The 24,225-nt window shown below is 33.8% G+C and overlaps 1 protein-coding gene across 9 annotated transcripts in view; it reads right to left on the reverse strand.

Annotated features, from left to right (window-relative positions):
* Positions 1 to 24,225, reverse strand: part of USP15 (ubiquitin specific peptidase 15) — a 118,841-nt gene that overhangs the window by 17,020 nt on the left and 77,596 nt on the right. For 4 of the 9 annotated variants that reach the window (XM_058742167.1, XM_058742166.1, XM_058742169.1 and 1 more), the window contains 3 exons: positions 3,020 to 3,193; positions 1,197 to 1,355; positions 893 to 1,117 (listed from right to left, as the gene is read on the reverse strand). In XM_058742167.1, the coding sequence (XP_058598150.1) occupies positions 893 to 1,117; positions 1,197 to 1,355; positions 3,020 to 3,193 (558 nt within the window). Of the gene's footprint in view, positions 1 to 892; positions 1,118 to 1,196; positions 1,356 to 3,019; positions 3,194 to 3,459; positions 3,547 to 9,197; positions 9,344 to 21,525; positions 21,626 to 24,225 lie in introns of those variants that run through there. The other 5 variants (XM_058742170.1, XM_058742171.1, XM_058742172.1 and 2 more) reach the window with 5 other exon arrangements.

Here is a 24,225-nt window from a genome sequence, read left to right on the forward strand (position 1 = left end):
CTGAGCCAGCCAGGTGCCCCCCTTTTTAAAAATTTTTAAATTTATTTATTTTTTTTGAGAGAGAGAAGGAGAGGGGTGAAAGGGGAAGGGAGAGAAAGAGAATCTTAAGCAGGCTCCATGTCCAGTATGGGGCTCGATGTGGTGTTCAATGTCATGACTGTGAGATCATGACTTGAGACAAAATCAAGAGTTGGACGCTTACCCGACTGAGCCACCCAGGCATACCCAGGCATCCCAGCCCAACTAAATTTCTATTTCTCCTCCAAGTTGTTAAGATGACTAAAAATTACAGGTATTTAAATATACCATTATCATAACATGAATCAAAATGTGTACTATTAGTTTTATTTTCAAAAGACACTAGAAAAAAAATTACAATTAACATTAAAGTTGGAAAATAGGAAAAATATTTATCATAACATTGCAAAATTGAACCTCTCATTTTTTCTTTTGTAAGAAAAAGCCTTTGAGAATTTTATTTTTACAAATAATGATACTTTACACATCCCTCAGCCTTTCACGATTCTAAAAAGGTGTATTAATTTCCAAAGTATTTAGCTTATAAAATCTCTTACATATATAAACTTAATTATTGAATTGTGCTTGAGACACAAGGTCTCAACACTTAAGTTTTTGTTTTGTTTTTTTAATTTTAGAGAGAGAGAGAGAGTGCATGTGAGTGTGGAAGAGGGGCAGGATAGAAAGAGACAGAGTCTTAATCAGGCTCCAAGCTTAGTGTGGAGTCTGACATGGGGCTTGATCCCACGACCCTGGGATCATGACCTGAACTGAAATCAAGAGTCAGACACTAGACCAACTGAGCTACATAGGCGCCCCTCGACACTAAGTTTTAATAAAAGCAACAAAGGCAAAGAAAACAATCATGACCTACCTGCATAGGTTTGGTAAGTGGATCCATTCTAACCAAATAAACTTCCAAAGTACGTTCTTTTTTCATGGGCAATGGAAGTGTCAAGTAACAAAAAGGATCAAATGTTACTGAAATCTTAGCACATTCAGGACAAACTAAAGTTGATTTAAAAAGGCCGTGAAATATATCTACTATGATAGAATCATTTCTTTTTAAATGGTTTTCCCAGGCTTCTTCAGCAACTATCTGTAAGAAAAACAGACACATATTACACAGAAATATCACATTATTGTAACAATGGTGACAATGATATTATTAAATTTACCTTATCTGGCCTTCCATCAGCATCTTTTAACTGTATATATGGTTTTTTCCTAATTCGATTCAAATCCTCATGCAGTCCATCTAATAGGAAAGCTAATAGCTCTTGACAGTCCTGCTGCTGGTATCCAGAGAACTGAGGTGCAAAACGTCCTACTTGCGTCTGCAAGAAAAGCAAAAATACAAAATCAGTTATGGGGACAAAATTGATTAAAACAAATATGATTCTCATTATTTACGGATTTTATATTTGTGAATTCACTGACTCTGTTACAATCTATTTGTAACCCTCAAAACAACTTGTGGCACTTTGGCAGTCATTTGCAGATATGGTAACTACAGACACATAAGTACATACAGGTAATTACATATCTAAAAACATTTTTAAAATTATAACTAATCTCTAATGTAGAAATGTTGACCTGAGGAAATAACAAGGAGAAAATATGGTAGAGTTTTGTACAAAGGATTTGGAAATACTCAAACTTATTAAAATTCAATAATATTTCTGGGTCACTAGAAAAAATTACAACGCTCTCCTTTACTTTCTGTGTATAAAAAAGAGGGTAAATTCCAGAGATAAAAGGAATGTTTGTGTTCATATATAATTTTCCTAGTCTTTGCAGTACTATTTTTTTATAAGACTGAAAAGAAATGTGAAAGGAAAAGTCAGATATCAAGAGCCTGTTTACACATAATTTTAAAAGAGAATAGCTGGCAAAATGAAACTAACTAGAATCCTGGGTAAGGATTGAGAAATAGTTTGTCTAAACTAGCTTGTTCAAAGCTTAGAAAGTTAAGATAAATACAGGAGTATTTTGATTTGTTGTTTTTATGTTTTAGGAACTAGTATACAGTTAATAAAATATTGCTTAGCAGATGTCCTATATGAGCGTCATTTGTGTATATTAAAAAATGGCTGAGGGGCGCCTGGGTGGCGCAGTCGGTTAAGCGTCCGACTTCAGCCAGGTCACGATCTCGCGGTCCGTGAGTTCGAGCCCCACGTCAGGCTCTGGGCTGATGGCTCGGAGCCTGGAGCCTGTTTCCGATTCTGTGTCTCCTTCTCTCTCTGCCCCTCCCCCGTTCATGCTCTGTCTCTCTCTGTCCCAAAAATAAAAAAAAAAAAAAAACGTTAAAAAAAAATGGCTGAAAGCTGAGAGCTTCTTATTCTCTTTTAAGTTTAAAATTTCCCATAGATCTCACCTGTAAATAAATAGGAAAACTCTTTTAACTATATAAAACTAAATTTCATTCTTATTTGAATGACAAATTAAAGTTTTATTGGTTCTAAGAAACCACTTCACAAAAAAGAATGAACTTAAAAGTGTAAGGATTATATTGAAAGTAATTCATATTTAGCGCTGGTTATATAGACTAGTTTCATTTTAACAATTTTTCAAATTTACAAGGACTCTCAAAATAACCTGAGTGCTTAGATTTCAATGACATGCCCAAATTTAGCCTTTACATTTGTATAAATAAATTTATGTAGGTTTCTCATATATGTATTTATTATAAAGCAACCTGCCTATGCTCTGCTATTTCTTGTCATTTTGTACCATAACAGTGTTTTCCAATCTTTATTTCAATATTTCCCTCCCCATCTCCCAGAGATTTTTTAGACATTTTAAAGTAATCATCCACCCCACCTCCCACCCAGAAAATTGAACAGCACTGATATACTGTGTATCTTTCTATTTGTGCTAGGTCCCTATGGAGGGCCATAAGCCAATGTAACAGCTATGATTTTTCACTACATCCCCCAAAGAACACATTTTTGTTCTGGGGGTCATATAGCCCTAACGAAAATGTATTAACCATACTAACCTTAAAGGCTCTTGGCGTGACATAGCTAAATTTTCCAGACCACATTTGTTTGATCAATTCAGCATAAGATTTAGCTATTTCACCTCTCATTCCTAAGGGATTGTCAAAATTGAGTTCTTCTTGATACTTATCATTGAGGAAATATTCAGTAAGTGGAGGAGTGTTGCTCAAACACTGCAAAGAATAAAACACATTTTCAAGTAAAAGTAATCACAGGTTAAACATGTAAAATGAAGAGAGAAACAAACGGACTTGCCATAATATATAGAGAAAAATTTAAATGATGGCCTCATGAACTAATAAATAACTGGTCAAATGAACACTCAAATGATGCACTCAACTATTCATTTCCCAAATTTCAAATCAATTACTTATAATAAATGAAAATGCTATTATTTGTTGCTGTAAAATCTGCATTAATTTTAACCACAGCAAACTACCTGTTAACTGGGAGAGAAGCTCAGAGTTTTCTTTCCTTCTTTTACTTGATTGGTAGAAATTATGGTTTGTCTACTCATCCCAGGCACCTGCAAATTAGCCTGAGTAGGTAAAAACTGAGATAGAGTGCAAGCAAGAAATTAACTTTAAAGAGGTATTTATTGCTTCCATTGTCAATTCCTTATGAAAGAGCAGCCTTTACATTTTCCATTTGGTCAACCAATTTTAGAAGGGACAGTACAGATTCGCTGAGCCTGAGGAAACTTAACTTTTGTTATGTGAACTCTGGCTAAGTGTGTTCTTACTTCCTCCAGTTCTTCAGTATCATGACAATTCAATTTTCCTTTTTGGCAAGATTAAAACTATGAATTAGTTAATTCTCCATCTCCTTTCTATTCAGAATGAAATAATTTAGGAGTTAAAATAAAATAGATGCCAGAAGTACAGTTTTTCCGTAACACTTTATCTCAAGATAGAATAATTTTAAGTTGATAATACCATATAATTTGAACCCAATGTTATTATTCTTTATTAGGAATCCAATATTACTTTATGAATTAGATGTCTAGAGTCATTAAATAGAATATGTAATGACTGACATATACTTTTCTTTATTTTTACTGCAGGAAGACATTTGTCTTGGGAGTCAAAGTTTTTCACAGCTTGCTTACCACTCATTTAGGTTAATAGTCTGGGATTAAACAGTCTTGGTAGCTATGAAAAGTTCAACCTGCTGGGTTCATGCCAATAACTGGCATGCCATAAACTATGTCTATATACCATGTACTGTTTGACTAAAACTTCAAAATTAAGCATATTTGATTTTTTGAAATAAATTATGATGTTCTGTTTTGTGGTTTCAATTATGAATTAATTTAGGTTTACTTAAGTAACCATAATATCTATTTTGGTATTTTCAATGTAATAAAAATAATACTGCTCAAATTGGTAGTCTAGTACCTATAATAAGGCAAAAGGGAAATTGTTTATAATATCATGGAATTTGTATTATGTAATTAATTCTTAGGCAATGAAAGCAAATGAAAATGTTTAGAGTGGACTATATAGACCTTAGTGTCATTTACAAGCCATTTTCAGCAGATATCAAATTTTATGTGAGCAAGAGGAAGATAAAGGTAGATTACAGTGTAGGAGGCGATTCAGGAAAGGATACTTTCCAACTTCTGAACTCCTTTTACATGTCAACCTCTCAAAATCTTACACAGCTTTTGAGATTCATTCTCTTTTCCTTTTGCATTATATGTTCTTTTAACTATAAACCCAGCACTAGAGGTAGGGTCAGGCAACCCAGAATACACCATGGCTACACTAAATGCCACCACTTAGTAGTATCATCTGATTTAATACAAACAGGATGAACACTATATAGTCAATGAGGCAAAGGGGAAGTCAGACAGCATTTCCAACAATTATCAGTTTTCAAATCCTTGTATTTGACCAGTTCAGGGTTATACTAAGAATATGATATTCTACTAATGTAACACAATTATACAAAGAACCTAATTTATGGTTTTACCAAACTAAGAACCAAGTTGTACAGATGTGAATAATTTTTGAACTTTGTTTTCACTTAATTCTATGTATCCTTATCTTGCAAAGAACTTCCAAATATAATTTAAAATCTGTAGCTTTCCAGTAGCATCCGGAGTGATTTTTCTAAAATGTATATCACTTTCATGCTAAAAATAATGGCAATTTCAGATTGAAATCTCAATTTTTGAGAAGAGTCTGTCTTTTGCCCACCTATGTGGCCTCTTATCTTGCTAATACCTTTATGTGACTCTATCCTAGCCTCACTTAATTACTTGAGGTTCATTGACCTCCATGTATTCTCTCACTCTTAAATTTGCAACATCAATCCATCCCATCTATGTGAAATATACCTTCTTTGTTCTATTAACTTCTACTAAACCATCAAGATTCAGGTATCCTGTCTGGGAAGTATTCCTAGATTTCCTTCTAATGTTTCCTTTGGTATGTTTCCATATTGCATAATGCTCACTTGTACTACACCACTTATCTTCTAATATACTGTAACTTTAATTTTAGTTTATCTGTCTTGCCAAATGGACTGTGACCTTCATGAGAGCAGGAACCATAATATCAATTATATGTATATCTCCAGCACTCAGTATGTGTACAATAAACACACGTTTAACAAAACATGTTTTTGCCTATATATACAAATGTTTTTATCCTTTTGGCTTTTTAAATCTTTTCCTTCAATGTTTGGCACAGAGCAAATTTTTCTTGAATGAATTATTACTTAGGGAGGCAAAAATATATTAGCTGGTAATGGATAATCTCAAAAACTTCATCAAGCACTTCTACCTGATTTAATGGTTTAAATCACTTGGTTTAAATTATATAAACCAAAAGAAGGACAGCACCTATTAAAAACTTGCCCATGCTTTTGTGTGACTCTTGATCTCAGGGTTGTGAGCCTGAGCCCCACAGTAGAGATTATGTAAAATAAATAAACTGAAACATACAAACAAGCAAACACCAAAAAACTTTCCCATCCTTTTAACTTTCATTCAATTCACTATCTACTTTGTAGTGGGTCTCTGCTTGGATTTTTTTTTAAAGTCGTTGATACAGAGACCAATGATTATTTTCAAAGTGACACAAGCCATTTTGAAGATGACTATAATTGAACATTAACAAACTAAAAACAAAACACAGTTTTAATAAGTGCTTGTATTACTTATCAAGATATCATAACCAATATATTTTGAGGTAACCCTTATGTTTAAATTTAAAAAAAGCATTCTATTTGTTAAACATAATTTTTAAAAAATTTAAGATAGTTGACACACAATGTTACATTAGTTTCAGATGTACACCAGAACATACTGTGTTAAGAAACTCACAAGCTACATTTTTCTAAAAATTTATACAAACATATATAAATACAGAAATTCAATAGACAGTTTAAGTGTTCTACTAATGCACATATCATAGTAGTTTAAAAACTGAAACTAATGTCAGACTTTTCTTTCTCATATTGTAAAATACAATACTTTTCTCCCTCACCTTGAAATTATTATTCTGGGAATCACTATATTCTTGGAGTAGTATAAAGACCACCTAAAATACTAAAAGTTCTCTTTTAATTTTTGGTATAAATTTCAAGGTATAATTAGAATACAGGTCAAACAACTGAAGTATATCCATGCCTCAAGTGTTGTCAGTATTCAATGCCATCACCGTGGCAGAAGTAAGAAGGTAGTTTCTTAATATTGGTCATACTGCAGTTTGAGTTATAATTTATACAATTCATTCTATCTTTTAACATGGGGCTATCTTAGAAGAATGAACATCTTTGACAAATACAAGAAAACTGGACATTTGGACTAGCTGCCATTAAATACAGTGTTTTAAAGAATAAAGATTTTGGTTAGTTCAATAATAAAAACAACAATAACCATAGTTCTGAAGCATCTCTCTCAAAGATTCCTCTGCTATAACAAGTATCACTTTTCCATCTGATTGGGACTGTCCCAAAATAATTCCTTTCTTAAGACATATACAGACAAAGGGAATTTCTCCTTTTAACATGTAAGATACTTTATTGAGTGACATAATATGGACCTGAAATCACACGTTTTATGCACCTATGTGGATATATTTCTCACTCTCAATGATTCTTGAACTGCAGAACAGAACTCATCCTTTCCTAACATAAACGGTTTCTCCTAGCAAAACCTGGAATACAGATATAAATCTATTGTAAAAACAAATGGGATTACATAAATAGTATTAGTATGTTATTTTATGGCTACTTATGAGTTTTGTGATGTTCTACCAGTCATATGCCATTTTGAGCTTCACCTTTGTTAATTCAGATTTCAACTACCTGACATTGACAGATACCAACACTTCAGTATTTCAAGGAGAGCTACCTCTTACAACTCACCACCAAAAAAACTGAAGTTCAAGTATGAAGTGATGTGACTCATAAAAAAACACAGATCTTAAGCCACATTTTACTTATATCAAATGGTGCCTACAGTGGTTTTTACAATTGGTAGAATTTTATCAAACACTATGTTAAAAATAAAGCAATAAACAGAATGAAGAGAAGGATTCTGTACCAGTAGTCTCAATTCTTAATGTAAAAAGGAGTAAGTAAAAACTTACAGTAATGAACAAGCAAAATTGCTTTAGTTAAAAAACTAAATTTCACATTTAGTAGATGTTAAAGAGTTTTGGTACTCATTAATTTAAATTAGTCTTTGTGATAAAACAACCAGTTGGTTAACTGGAAGGTCAGGACATAAGTTAGTATGAAAAATTGGTTTATCCATGAGGAATGAGAATGCCTGGGTATGTGCAAGCCAGTCATTTTGTGAGCAGACATGACTACTAAGTATCTGTTCCTGAAAGTGGCTCTGTGGTTCTCTACCTGTGCTTACATATGCATTTAAAATAGAAACCCCAAGTAATAAGAGTATTCTTGAATGTGAATTTGAATTAGGAGTCTTAAGACATATTAGTCCTTAGTTTAATGTATTAAGATTGAACCTTAGCCATGTACTTCTTCCTCCCTTTCTTAGAATGTTCTAAGAAACATTCTTAGAATGTTCTTCCCCTGTAAGAAATTCCTATTCTTTAACACTCATGTCAGTATCTCTTACAACATTTTATCTTGCTCAGCACCTCAAGGAAGAACTATTATTACTTCTTCTGAGCAAACTCTATACCTTGAACTCACTTACACTGCGCTTATTTTGAAAGCAGCCTCCATGTCTATTTCACCTTTGTACCTCAGGGTCTACAGCACAATGCCTGACACATACCTTAATAAAGGTGTGTTGAATGAATGGAAACTTGTATGACAGAAAGACTGGAAGCTGTCCTTACAGAAACTGAGAACAGTGGGAAAACACTAGACTAAAGAGAACTGAATTACACCCTGGTATATAACTATAACCTATCTAAAAGTTCTGTAAGTTCAAAAACAAAAGTCCCAGTAATGCCTAGGCAGGCTTTTCTTATGAAGAAAAACAGCTACTGTGAATGCCCCAAGCTATCAGGATAAATCCATGTAAGTCAAAGACATGTGAAGGAAAAGTATTTGGAAATATATTTTTATCAAGACTCCTCACTAAATCTTCAACCTAGAATGAGGTATAAAAATTCTGAAGAGAGTTCTTCTAAATAATCGAATGTCTCAACCAGTGGACATTCTGCCATATGGTTCAATGTATATAGAACTTTAACCACTGCCACCATGAAGAACTATTTTTAAAAAGAATGCATATACCATTCAACTATTTTATAAAGTAATAATTGTCTATGAAAAACTCTCTGGTTACAAATTTCCATACATCTAAAATTGGAATATTATGTGAGGTTATGATTTTCTTTCATTATTTAATTAGCTGGAAAGGCTACAATGCTCTGTACATAAGTTTTCCTTATACACACATGCACAAATCCTATTGCTCTTACATTATTTTCAAAAAGTTCTTCCGTTAAATATGTTCTGATCAATAAGACTGATGTTTCTAGAATTCTCTGGAAAAAATTAATGACTCATAAGAGTCTCAATTTTGTATTTCACTATAAATTTCTATATCATTTTTTAATTGATGAAGTGAAATAAAGTTCTACTATATAACCAAATCTCAAGTCTGTAATCAACATATTTTAGGAAATGAATAATTAATAGCCATCCCAATAACTTGTAATGAATCTGGAATTTCCCCAGTACCTGGAAAATAGCCAAAGTAATCCCCTTCAAAAAGAGAAAGTTGTCTTTTGTAATGCTGAATATGAACCACTCCCTTTCTGTTCAGGTGCTCCAGAAGCCCAATTTTCAAGTGATCATGTATGCTCACTATTTTAGTAAACCGGTAACTAGAACAGGAAAGAAAACAAACTTAATTTTTGATTACCTAAAGCTCTGAGTTGTGTAACTCATTCTGTAACTGATCAAAATGTAATGCCACTCACACCCTTTAAAAAAAAAAAGTAGCTATACCTTCAAACTAACCAATACTAAAAATAAAAACCCAATCTAAAATGAGGAAACCATATTCTTTTCTTATAATTTAAAAAATTACACCTGAAGTGACCTTAGAATAATCCAATATTTTTTTCCTGGATTTTAACATTAGATGGATAAAGAATTTTCAGATTTGCCATGCTATCGTTTTTCACTTTGTCATGACAATAGTATAGACATTCTAAAAAGGTCTGAATTCTGAAGCATTTCTGTAAATACTGGGACATTGGCTCTAGTTCTGTAATGAAACAGTGGATGAGAAAGGAAAGTATGATGTAGATTTTTACAATGAAGAAGTATAAATATAAGCCTGCCCCTTCATCAAGTAAATTTTAAAAATGAAGTATTTTTAAGACACCTGATATTTTATTCTTCGTTACTTTTTCCCTTAGGAAAGGCCAATCTCGTTACATTTGAGAGATCAATTCTGAAGCTTCTCCACATATTTTGGGAAAGCATATACAATCATTCTATTTTGCTTTTCATTTCCAATCTCCCTCCAAACTTTCTTTAAAAAATAAATTCAGGTAAGTAAAATATAAGTGGGAATAAATTTATTTATTTAAAAAAAACCCAAAAAACCAAAACTTCTGTTTTTCCCTCTCCCAACTAGTCAGAGAAGAGAGAACTGACATACACTCAACTTAAAATATTGGAACTTTACATAAAATAGTTTCAAAGGCTGCATTTTTGAATAGGACAAAGATAATGTTCTAACAATGTAATGTATGTTATTAACCTGGTCACTATGCTTAAGACATAAATTAAATTTAAGTTCCTGCTGTCACCCTTTCTTTCAAATTCTATGAAATTTCTTCTTCATACAATACTTAAATTCAATAAAGAATTATTATGAAAGCTCTGGAAAATAGGAGAACTAATGGGGAACATTTTGTGGGCTAACAAAGAAATAGTGTTATTTTTTTCTCTAATCTATAAAATTGAAGAAGGAGAATTCTAAGTTTGTGAAAAGGTCTACCCCGTTACTGGCAGTAAGTAAAGCTTATAACTAGAGATTTCAATGTTAAAAAAGCCATGATTATGTAAAGACCATTAATTTTCATACTAAAAGCTATCAGCAGAAACTAGACGGAAGATCTATTTTTAATATAAGTAAATTTGAAAGCTTCTGAGATGATTATACCAACAACAATACTGCAAGTTTCAGGCAGATGTATTTTAGTGAGGTTTTCAAACTACTCAGCTATAGCATCAATTGTCTAGAAAAAAATTTTTTTTTTGGTAAGAGGCTATTTAATGAGTGATTTTATGTTTAATATTATTTATAGGAAGCAAGCTAAAATCAAATGGTTCTAATAATATTAATAAACTTTAGTAAAAATTGTATTTATTTTATTTAAAAAAAAATTTTTTTTTCCATGTTTTTTATTTATTTTTGGGACAGAGAGACAGAGCATGAACGGGGGAGGGGCAGAGAGAGAGGGAGACACAGAATCGGAAACAGGCTCCAGGCTCCGAGCCATCAGCCCAGAGCCTGACGCGGGGCTCGAACTCACGGACCGCGAGATCGTGACCTGGCTGAAGTTGGACGCTTAACCGACTGCGCCACCCAGGTGCCCCAAAATTGTATTTATTTTAAAGAACTAAAGCATATGAATTCAATTGTAATATTTAGTATTATTATCTGCTCTACACTGTTAATAATTCAAAACTGGCTCACAATGAAATGAATGCCACTATTTTAGGCAAGCAAGATGAAGGACTTTAGAAAAAGCAATGGTTCTTCATAATTTTGTGTGTGGTTCAGTGCCTTGCACATAATATTCAGTATAGAAACATTTTTGAAAAAATAAGTATCGCAAATTTCTGATTCACTGATCTTTTAGTTTCCCTGTGAAGGCATACATGAAAGGATAGCAGAAATTTTTCACAAGGTTTAACTGAATTTTTACATTCTTTAAGGGAAATCACCAAGTCATGTACTTCTCTTCATTATTTCATTACACTAGACCCCAAACTGACAATAAATACTTCAGCTGAGTTGAAAAAGAAGTTTAAGGACCATGTAATAGCATGAACTATGAAGGGTTTCTGATTATTTTCATAATCCAAAAGAACTTTAAATTTATCTAAATAATCACTCAACAGATATTTATTAGGAACAGAAGATTATTATTTGAAGAGTTTCTAGTAATATAAAAATAATGTTCCAAAAGGATTTTTTCCTATCATTCACTGTGCATTCATGGAACTAGTTGCGTGGGACTGGGGGTTGCTCTGCCAGGCTGGGGTTAACATAGCAGCCCGACGCAAGTGCCATCAGACTGGTTACACCGGTGGAACCTAACGCTGTCTTATTTCTTCAACTTTATATATAGCTGGGTTTCTGACTTACTCGGTTGCAAGAAGTAAATATATATAAAATGTGCTATTATTCTTTTTAAAATTAATGTGCTCTTTTGGAGTTAGACAGCTCCAGAAAGATCATTAATCTGGTCCAGGTGAAGTTCTAAACGTTTCTGGTAAATTTTCTAATGCAGTATTTCTCTGTTTATGTGAAAGAACTAATTTCTTAACAATTTCCAAATCATCATAGACTGAGACTTTTATAAAGTACAGTAAAAATGAACCACTAGAAAAATGAAATAAAAAATGACATACAAAAAAACAAAGCCTCATCTTCTATTAGGAGATTTAATAGATATAAAATACCCTGACCAAGTTGCTAGAAAAGTTTTAGATCACTTATACTTAATTTCTATGCTTATTTGTCAACCATACTGTCTCATCCATAGACAGACTCTGAGAAATACTGTTCTAATCATTATCTGGCATTATGCTAAACATTGGGGATATAAAAGAAAACCAAAGACAGTCTCTACTTTCATGACTCTCACTGTGTAATAGGTATTTATCCAGAAGAAAGAGAGAAAAGGGAGGAGAGATAGAGATGTGGGAAAGGCAACGAGGGAAAAGGAAGGAGTATACACAAACAAGTTTGATACATAACAAATTCCAAGAACCTTTAGTTTTGGCTTAAGGGGTAGGAAAAGCCCCATTTGGGTTTTATCCTTTAGGTGATGAGAAGCAAGTTTTAAGCAAAGAGGTAAATAATTATATTTGCATTTTAAAACGACGACTCTGGAAGCAATGCACTAAATGGAGAGGAAGAGGATAAATGAAGGAATAAAGATAGGAGTTAGAGATATATTTCAACAGGTCACATAAAAGATGCTCAAGTACTCAAATATTGTACTGACAGTAGAAGAGAAGATGGATGGAAGTGATGCTAAGAGGTAGTGAAATGAACAGGATCTGGGGAGAGTCTCAAGTTTTTGACTTGGGTTAGTGGGTGGACAGTTGCAACTAGGGGAGTATGAGATAAAAGGATCAGGTTTCTTGGGAGAGTGTTTGGTCTTAGTAGCCAAGGTTAGTTTAAGTGTAATATTATCTAGGCAGAAATGTCCATCTAATTGTTATATACTGGAAGGAAACTCAGGAGGGAGAATTATAGTAGAGACAGATTTGAGATTTGTCAGTTAAAGTGGATGTCAACATCTCAAAGGTAAAGAGGCTACAAACAACCCTGCAAACAGAAGGTCAAGAATGACTTTATCAAAAGCAATTTTTTGGGGGTGGTATGATGGTCACAGTAATGACATAACAATAGTTGATAACTGCATATTGTTTACCAGGTACCAAGCATTTGTTAAACAATTTATCTTCATTTAACAGATGAAGAAACTAAAAAGTTTCTTATTTCACACAACCAAGTGGCAGAACTAGGTTTTGAATCCAAGCAGTCAGGTTCCAAAACCTATGCTTGTAACTACTATGCTATGCTGCAGAGGACTACTGAATGGAAGATGAGAAAGTAGGAAGAAAGTACAAACCATTATTTTCAGTTTTCAAGGTTAAGAGTCCTCTTCACTCCTCACTTAGAAGAAGAAGAAGAAAAAAGACTTGACGATATATATATATGCTGAAAGGAACACAGTGAAAATGTGAGGTAAAAGGTACATAACAAAGATATGATGACTAATGGAACAAGTCTCAGGGAAGATAGCAGAGGTCCCAGGAAGATGGTGGTATAATCATGATGACACAGACACTTCAGGTATGGTACAATGAGAATAAGAGGAATCTTAAAATGTTCTAGCTTACTATTAAGAATTTCCTTATAAACAATTAACATTTTGGTTAAAAATTTATAATTTCTTTTAAAAAGTTATTGAAAACTTTTTCTTGTCAAAGTATATAATAATTAGGTCCTGGGCAATTACCGAAGAATCATTCATAATACTTCAATTACATACCAAATCTGTAACAACAACTATATATATATATATATATTTATATTTACATATGTAGATATATATTTATATTCATATATACATAATGAACATACGTGTGTATATAGATTAGTGCATGTGTGTCAGTGATTCAGTTTATTTTCAAAGCAACATTTCTCTAAATGAAAGCCAGAGACAGACTTTCAATTTTTAATTATACACGACATGGTTATAAGGCAGTGATTTTCTGGTAAACCCTTCAAGTTCAAATGAACATCATCTTTGATGTAATCACTTTAGAAGGCTGTATGTTTTCTTGATACTGTCATTGCTCAAAATATTTTAGGTACTTTTCGTTAGAGCTGGCACACATATGAAAAAGCATTAATATCTAGCATACAGTGGGTGCCAATATGTGTTTCATGTGTGTATACTCAATGAGCTTTTTTGTATGGTAACATAGATTTGTTTTCATTTTTTTAATGTTTATTTTTGAGAGAGTGCGAGAAGGGGAGGCGCAGAGTGGGGGGGCGGGGGGGGAGGGAGATACAGAATCTGAAGCAGGCCCCAGGCTCTGAGCTGTCAGCACAGAGGCCAACATGGGGCTCAAACCCATGAACTGTGAGATCCTAACCCGAGCTCAAGTCAGACGCTAACTGAATGAGTCACTCAGGCACCCCATGGTATGGTAAAATAGATTTCTAATGTAGGGATTTTTGTGGTAGAAAATTATGGGAACAAGCATGAGCTGTAATGTTGTATTTGTACCTTTGGTAATTCAGTGTTATTTTTATGACCAGATGAATAAAAGAGAAGTCATTATGAATAGTGTACTTTATCAAATAAAATCAAGGCCTGACTCAAAAGTCACCTCCTTGGTGAAGCCTCACTTATTTCCCAGGGGCTCATTTTTCTTTGCTTCTGTAACATTTGGCTGATCATGCTTTCTATCATATGACATACTGTGTCTTATTTATTTATACGTCTATTTCATTCACAACACCAAGAACTTCTAAGAGCACAGGCAGTCTTTTTCAATTCTATTACTAATGGCTAGAATACTGTTTGGTACCCAGAGACTCAGTGGATGTTTGTTGGATTAGCTAAATAAATTACCCCGATAAAAACAAGACAACTAGTTTAGCTGCTCTTAATTCCTTTGCCCTTTCTCTCTCCAACCCTAGATAAACCCAGTTACTTACTATATGAACCCAGTCATCTACTGTATGCACCATGTAGCTAAACACTGCTAGAGAAAATTTCAAGTGAATAAACCCACACCGTTCTAAATTGATCTCCAGACTGAAATGAGATTTCAATACTGCCAAGCAATCTTACTCTTTCATTCTTAGCAAATAACCTGGTCTCGTATTTTTAGGATAATGAAAGTCAACACAAAATCTAGAAACTACTTGTAAACAATCTTCTTTTCTCCTGTTGGCAACAGCAGTGTTTTTATTCCACTCAAATATTACATTTTAAAGCTTAGTCTTGGGACCTCTTTTTCATAGATGCCCTCATTTAGATACAACTATACCTGATATTAAATATCATCTATAAGCAGCCATATTTCCATTGCTAACCTAAGCCTCTGGTCTGTATTCCTTGTTAGAATATCTATCTGCCTATAATGTATCTAACTTGGGATGTTTCATGGTTGTCACAAACTGAATATGCCTAAAAAAATTAACTCATATTCTTCTCCCTACCCGAAATTTGCTCCTGCTACTGTGCCCCTCCTCCCATCACTCCAATTTCGTTAAATGGCTATAATTATGATGCACAAGCCAGTACCTAGAGACAAACGTGACTTTCTTCACTTTTCATTAACTCGAGTTCCTTCTACATATCAAACATTGTTCTAGGTAACAGAAGTACAGCAGTGACTCCTGTGTTCATGGAGGATGTATGTGAGAGAGAGGTAGGAGGAGGTAGACAGATATTTGGGGCTATAGCAGTGACTAAAACAAAGGCCCTGAGCTCATGGAGTGTGTGTGTGTGTGTGTGTGTGTGTGTGTGTGTGTGTGTGTGTGAAGTAGGCAAAGGCAGACAGACAAAAAACCCAAATATGTAGAGAGCATATGAGGTGGTCATGGCTGATGTATGGAATGTGGAGAGGGTGGTTACTACTGCATATAAAGTGAGTGTGAAGGTTCTGACTAATAAGAGACCTAAGGAAGAGAGAGAACAAGGATATAAGTATCTGGAGGAAGAAATTCCAGGGCTAGGAAATTCTAAGTTCAGAGATACTAAGGCATGAACATTCTTGGCATCACAAGACTAGGGCTAATAAGGATGGAGAAAAGGGAACATGGAAGAAAGTGGAAGGAAATAAGATAGCATGCAGCCAATATCACACAGCGCCTTGTATCTGTTTTAAGAACTTCACCTTGGTTGAGTGAAATACGAAAGCATTTAGTATTACAGACAAGGAGTAATGGAAATGCCTTAGGTCTGAACAGGATAGCTTTGGCTGCTCTTTTGAGAAAAGGTCATGGGGATGAAGAATGTAAGCAGATAAATCAGCTAGGAGATAACTGCAATAAATCAGATGAAATTACGGTAGCCTAAGAATCTTTAATGCTTTCATAATACATTAAAATCCAAATTCCCCCTACATGATCTGGCTTTGCCTACTTCTTCAGACTCATTTTATACCACTCCCGTTCAAATATTATTCCACAGGTTACTACTCATCTTTTGGCTCCTCAAACTTGCCTGTCCTAGAGGCTTTGCACACGTTATTGCTCTCCATCTAACTTCGACTCTCACCTAATTCACACCTAATTCATGAGTTCTTTGGTCATAACTCAAATGTTACTTATGGACAGTATGACACCCAGATCAAGCAGGTATTCCCCAAGTTCTTGTTATTTTCTCAGAGCACCCCATTTTTCTTCTTCATGCTGCTTATCAGAATTCATGATTTATTTAATGTTTATCTTCTCTACTAGACTATGCTCCATGGAAACAAATACAGTTTTGTTCACAATGTTATAATTAGTGCCTACGAAAGGAACTTAGTAGGCCCTCAATAAATATGTGCTGAGTAAATGAATGGATGAATTCATAAGTATATTTGATTAAAAAGAATTACCCAGCTTGATCACCTACAATATTCTGAAGATAATGTTCTGAAAAACTTCAGGTTTTTGAAAATCAACTTCATCATCAAAGAAGAGAAATATCAATGATATTAAGAAAAAGGAAAGCAATTCCAAAAGGAGTTTTTAAAATGTTTTGAACACTCTATCAAATGAGTAAATGTGTACATAATCTCCTACAAAACTATTCTGATCTGTACAAAAGTAACACTACTTTTGGGGGACCATCTTGTATTAAGGGGACCATATACTTGGCCTAGATAAAAAACATTTTTAATGGCTATACAATATGTATACTTAAGGCCACTGAACTGTACATTAAAATGATTAAAATAGTAAATTTTATGTTATGTATATCTGACCACAATTAAGTATTTTTATGCATTTCTTACAAGTTGATTAGTATAATTTTGACAGATACATTATCTCAGAATATTTGGAATAACAACTGAGTTTTAACTCACTTATTAACTTGTTCTAGACAAATCACTTAAACTTTCCTTGCCTCAATTTTTTCATCAGTGAAATAAGGATACCTTATGCCCTGACAGACCTCTGTTAAGAGGAAATTAAGAAAGTGACAATGATATAAAAACCTGCACTCTGCAAAGAAGGGTACTGTTTTCAGAGGCTGCAGGTTCTTTACTGGGCTGTTAATTTTTAATATGAGTTTAGGGAAATGAGTAATTTATTTCAAAAATTATTATTAAGTAATGGTTTTCAGTAACCAACTCACTGACCCTCTCCCTGCCCCATATAGCATAGTTTACAAATCATTGTTAAGAATTTATTGATATTACTTAGCAACTGGTTTCCATATATGTATACACTACTAAAGGAATATGTAACTAAGCAATTCTTTGTAAAGTGACTAATGAAGTGGTTCATGAGCAATAAGCATACTCACAAACTATTTCTACGCAAAAACAAAAATAGAAAGGTGATTTTAAGATAAAGGACATTAAAAAGAAAAAGAGTCCAGAAGATTAGGGAGGTTTTAGTAATAGATATATAGCACAGCTTCAGTTGACCAGTTTATATGTATACATTAAAACAAACAGACAAAAGATAACAAAACAAGCCCTTAAGAGGGATTTAGAGGGGATCTAGTGTGCCTTTCCTTTTCTTAAGGCTCTATCAGTCCAATATCCTATATTTTCTAGTGACACTATTCCATAATAGCAATTTAGAATTTAGACTATAAGCCTGACACATTTTAGAATCTTCCAACTATAAAGTGTTGAATATTAGTGTATATTTAATAAAGGAGGAAATAGATCTTAGAAAACATTCTGCCATCAAGAAAATCAACTGTTTGATTTTTAGGTGATAGAAGTAAATCTGGAAACACTTCCACTTTGGTTTTTTTTTCGGTTTTTATTTTTAGAGGGGAGGAAAGTTGTAGTTATTGTTATAAATTATAGATTGACATTTCTTACATTTTCCTTTGATTACAAATAAACATCCTTTTTAAAAAAATGTTTATTTTTGAGAGAGTGAGTGAGCGAGCAGGAGGGGCAGAGAAAGAGAGAGAGAATCTCAAGCAGGCTCCGTGCTGTCAGCATGAAGCCTGACATGGGTCTCAAACTCATGAACTGACAGATCACGACCTGAGCCAAAATCAAGAGTTAGACGCTCAACTGAGCCACCCAGGCACCCCATAAATACTTTTTTTTTTTTTTTTTAGTTTATTTCGAGAGAAAGAGAGCACAAGCATGAGCGGATTAGGATCAGAGAGATGAGACAGAGACTCCCAAGTAGGCTCTGTGCTGTCAGGACATAGCCTGGAACAGGGGCTCAATTTCACAAACTGAGATCATGACCTGAGCCAAAATCAAGAATTGGATGCTTAATTGACTGAGCCACCCAGGTGCCCCTACAAATAAATATCCTTACAACAATTATTAAAATCATTACAAGAAGGGCACCTGGCTGGCTCACTCCATGGAGCATGTGGACCTTGAAACTGGGATTGTGAGCTTGAGCCCCATGTTGGGTATAGAGATTACTTAAAAATTTAAAAAAAAAAAAAAAAAAATCAATACAAGATATTTTAGTCTGATTGTATTAACCACTGCTACAAGGTGTGATCACTGTAAGTAATCCTTTCTAGTGAGTATATGTAAATTGGTGTTGATCTTTTTATAGCCAGAATAATGTAGAAACAATTCTGTATTAGAATCAGGGGTAATTATTTACAACTCCTTGAAATCATCCCTCTATTTCTCCACAATCTATACTTAATGTCATTTCCTATTATAGAATTAGGGGCAGATAAAACATTTAAGTCTATATTAATTCAGAAGTTGAAGCATTAATCCTAGAGAAATTTGTATTTCCATTCAGAAAATGTGAAGAGCAGACAAATAAGTTTGATTGCTTCAATATCTGATTTTAAGAAAGGCATCTTTTCTTAAGGAATCTACTCCCGCAATCATTGTTGCTAGCTAACTCGGGTGTAAATTAAAAACTAAAAAACAATTTTTCTAAATTTTAAGAAGGCATGTTTTCATGACAAAAAAATCACTAGAGCCAAATTACACAGGTTCAAGTCATTCTTTTAAAGATACCATTTCTCCCCCAGTCATGAAAACTATATTCTTACAGAACTATGCTATATATATTCTTCCCCCAAATAAAATGCCTGACAAATCAGGTTTTCCTTTTCCACCCCCTTCTCTTTTTTTTTTTTTTTCCAACTTTATTTATTTTTTAAGTTTATTTATTCTGAGAGAGAGAACGTGCAAACAGGGGAGGGGCTGAGCGAGAGAATTCCAAGCAGGCTCTGTGCTAACAGCGGGAACTCAAACTCACGAACCGTGACATCATGACCCGAACTGAAATCAAGAGTCAGACACTTAACTGACTGAGCCACCCGGGTGCATCCCCCTTTCTCTTTCTGAAAGAAGGGGTGACTTCTCTCTTACCCTAGCTCAAACAAAGAGAAAAGTAAAAACATTGGTATCTGTGTTGAGAAAGTGAATGGTTCTAATATAAATAAGGTCATTTCCATTTTACATCAAAATGGAAAGAAGACCCAAGTGAGCTGCCATTTGATAGATGATACGGGGCGCCTGGGTGGCGCAGTCGGTTAGGCGTCCGACTTCAGCCAGGTCACGATCTCGCGGTCCGTGAGTTCGAGCCCCGCGTCAGGCTCTGGGCTGATGGCTCGGAGCCTGGAGCCTGTTTCTGATTCTGTGTCTCCCTCTCTCTCTGCCCCTCCCCCGTTCATGCTCTGTCTCTCTCTGTCCCAAAAATAAATAAAAAATGTTGAAAAAAAATTTAAAAAAAAAAAAAAAAAGAATAAGATAGATGATTCAACATATTTTTGATGATAGTGCCATGTAATTTTTGGCACATAATATGGGAGGAACTCAAATAACTGATTTTAATTTCCTGGATTAGATACGTCAAGTACAGCATAGGGAATACAGTTAATAATTTTGTAATAACTTTGCATGGTGACAGACGATTATTTTGTAACATATACAAATATCAAATCATTATGTAGTACACATGAAACTATCATAATATTGTACGCCATTTATCATTTTTTAAAAATCTGCCCTATGAAGAAATATTTGAATTTTTAGCTATATTCTCTGTTTATTAGAAGTCATTTCCTCAAGATCCTCAACTGTTTTTTAAAAGAAAATTTTTTTAACGTTTTATTTATTTTTGAGACAGAGCATGAACAGGGGAGGGTCAGCGAGAGGGAGACACAGAATCTGAAACAGGCTCTAGGCTCTGAGCTGTCAGCACAGAGCCCGACGCAGGGCTCGAACTCACGGACCGCGAGATCATGACCTGAGCCGAAGTCGGCCGCCCAACCGACTCAGCCACCCAGGCGCCCCTCAACTGTTTTTTTTAAAATTCTTATGTCTCAGGGGTTAAATGATTCTTTTTTTGATGAAAACCATTTCATTTATTTAACTATAAATTTGGCTAAACAAAATTAGCTTCATGTTAAACCAGGCTTCTAAGAATTGGTGTTCCAATTAATGCAAAAAGAATGTCTCAGGGTAAGAGAAGAACAGCATTATACTTCATCATATGCAAAGCTATAAAGTACTACAACACAAAAATAATACCTTCAGTAATATCTTTTCCACTGTTTCACGGTATTATAGGATTTTAGTTTCTTAAAAAAATGTTATTTCTGGGGCACCTGGGTGGCGCAGTCGGTTAAGCGTCCGACTTCAGCCAGGTCACGATCTCGCGGTCCGTGAGTTCGAGCCCCGTGTCAGGCTCTGGGCTGATGGCTCGGAGCCTGGGGCCTGTTTCCGATTCTGTGTCTCCCTCTCTCTGCCCCTCCCCCGTTCATGCTCTGTCTCTCTCTGTCCCAAAAATAAATAAAAAAAAAAAAAACGTTGAAAAAAAAAAATGTTATTTCTGTGTATTACTCATTCTGTTTATTTGAAAAATAAACTTTAAGCTTTCTATTTAACATTCTTCTGAATTTATTGAATAGATTTTTTCCTAATCCAACAGATAATAATAATAATAATAATAATAATAATAATAATAATAAAAAAGTTGACTTTAAAAATGCTTGGAATCACAACTGATTTTACACTATATGACAGAACAGACCCTCGATTATTTTTTTTTCAATGACTTCCTACAGTAAGGAGCCCTATTACTTCCAAGTAAAGAGTTTGAAAACAACCATCTTACGCCATGCTGCCTTCCAGTGGAAAAGACCATATCACTTCCCTGCTTCAAATCCATCTGAAGAGTTGCTTCTTCCAGGAAGCCAATCATGAGCCTCCTAGGCCTTGACAATGAAAAAGACAAGGGTTGGAGTGCTCCTGAATCTACTCAACTGATGCTAATTAAAATTATCTCCAATAATGCAAACTTTTATAACTAAACATTCTCTCAAAGATTTAGGACATTAGAAAACTATTTTGCTAACTTATTTGTACCACTGGGACATGGTGGTATATGCCTACAATCATAACTACTGAGGAGGCTGAGGCCAGGGATAACCTGATCTCAAGAATTTTGAGCTCTCTGAAGACTAAATATGCACAAAGAGTTCTTCATTATTATATTCCTTGCCTATCAGTTTGTGTAGGGAGAGTTAAACACAGTTCAGAAATGGAGCAGATGATAAATACCATTATTACAATAATACTGAGTGAAAAATAATTTAAAAATATAATTAATTCTTTCTTCATTCACTAGGTTCAACCCAAGTGGAATAAGACTTGTAGGAAAGGGGAATAAATACAGGGGTTATTGAAGGTAGACTTTTTTCCAGAGTCACTCTGCTTAGCTCCCTGAATTGAAAGAAAAAAAAAAGAAGATAAAATATTAACCTAATGCCTACTCATTTATGATGTGCCAGTCACTATTCTAAGAGCTTTATATTCAACTCATTTTATCCTCATGAAATTCCTAAGATACAGGTACTATTATTTTCCTCATGAGAAAAATGAGTTGTGGAAATAATGTAAACAGGGCAACACAGCTAATAAATAGGAGAGACATATTTTCAATCCAGACAGTGAAACTCTATAGTCTGTGCTCCTAATCTATATTATTAGTTTTTAATGTGTTCTTTTCTTTTTTCTTGCTATAATATAGTTTTTAGACTGTTCCTTAGAGTCTTAGAATCCCATGAAAATGCTTCTGGGGCCATTAAGAAAAGAAAGTAAGAGAAAGCAGATGGGACTCCACATCCTTTACCCAAAACAACTTCACTGCATCTGTTTAAAAAGAAGATAGAATTAAACTTTTCATAGTAATAATTAAAAAAAAAAAAAAAAGATTTTCATAATGAAATACAGAAAGTGTGAAAATCAAATTATCTAGACTATAATCTTCATGAGGTCAGGATTTATGTCCAAAAGTATCTCACATGTTTGATATTCAATAAATATTAACTTAAGAAATTAGAACTATATGGCAGTACTACTCTCATCAAAAAAATTTAATATTCATTCATACCATTACATCAGACAAAATCTTGAATACCAATATAATTAAGTAACACTAATAATATTAAATTCATAATAAGATTGGTGCCACTTAGTTTTTAATCATAAGAAGCCAAAAGATTTCATTACCTCAAGGCTACTGATAGCTTAATAAGCATAATCCATTCTCACATAGAAAAAAAAAAAGGTACGCTTTCCACTCACATTTTTTAAAATATATCAGTAATTATACTGCCTGAGATACTAAAATGTCTATGCATTTTTTAGGATTGGTAAATATAAGAAGTTACATTGAAATTCAAATTATCAGGAGAAATATTGGAATATTTCTGAAGCTCATGAATTGTCTTCAACTTCACAGGTATTACAAGAAAACTGGAAAATAAGGATAATTGAGGAAATAGTATCTAAAAAAAATATTTAAAAAAATCTACTCTATTAGTTATCTTTTACCCCTTTCATCTGTAGACCTAACAACTTACATACGTGTTCATGAAACAGGGATAAAGGCTACCAACATTTTGTATTCCCTTTAATGGTGAGTTTTCAGGTTGAGAGTGGACATCTAACCAATCAAAAATCACAAAAGCTTTAAGAAAATGAAACTAGTACTAGCTTTTCTAACTGTGGATTTAGATTAAAAGTCAAAAGTAGCAAAAATAAAAACTCATCTTTTTCTCTTACCCAAACTGATGTAGAGATTTTTATTTTAGAGAAAATACAATTTCCAGCCAAGACACAGACATGAAATAATATCCACTGCTTAAAAATTTTAAATCCCTTAAGTTTTCATCAAAAGTTTTTCTTATTTTATGACTAGTACAAGAAAGTAACAAACTATCACCCTAACAAACCTCACCCTCATGAATCTAATTTCAACTGAAATGAAACATGTGAAGGCGATATAACATTAAGAGACGGTCAGCAATAGACCTACCAACTTATTGTAATAACACTGCTTTAAAGTGAGGCAAAAACTAATGGAAGTTTCTGATACCTTAAACATATACAAGAAAGTTCAACAAATGCCAAATCCAGCTCAACATAAGTGATTAGAAGATTTAATTTTAATACTCATTTTTGAGAAATTATAACCATCTGGAAACAAAACACTAAAGACTATATCAAAGGCAGAGGTAATTAGAATGTAATAATCCCTTCAAAGGAACTCAGTTTGAATAAAAGCCAGAGCTTTCTCTGAATGATTAGCATGAACATGAACTCGTTCTCTTCTGAGAGACTCAAATTTTTTAGTGCCTATAGTGTTAAAATTATTTTCTTAATCCTTATGAGAAAGCATCAGGATTGGTTTTCTACACTACATTAAAAAGAAAACAAAAAAAAATTTCTCAAGTTTTCATCAAGTGTCTAGAACCAAAATAATTTTGGCAGTGCAAGGATAGGAGTTATACAAAAATTATGACCTGGTGAC

This window comes from Neofelis nebulosa, chromosome 8 (genome assembly GCF_028018385.1).
Source record: "Neofelis nebulosa isolate mNeoNeb1 chromosome 8, mNeoNeb1.pri, whole genome shotgun sequence".
Taxonomy (NCBI): Eukaryota; Metazoa; Chordata; class Mammalia; order Carnivora; family Felidae; genus Neofelis; species Neofelis nebulosa.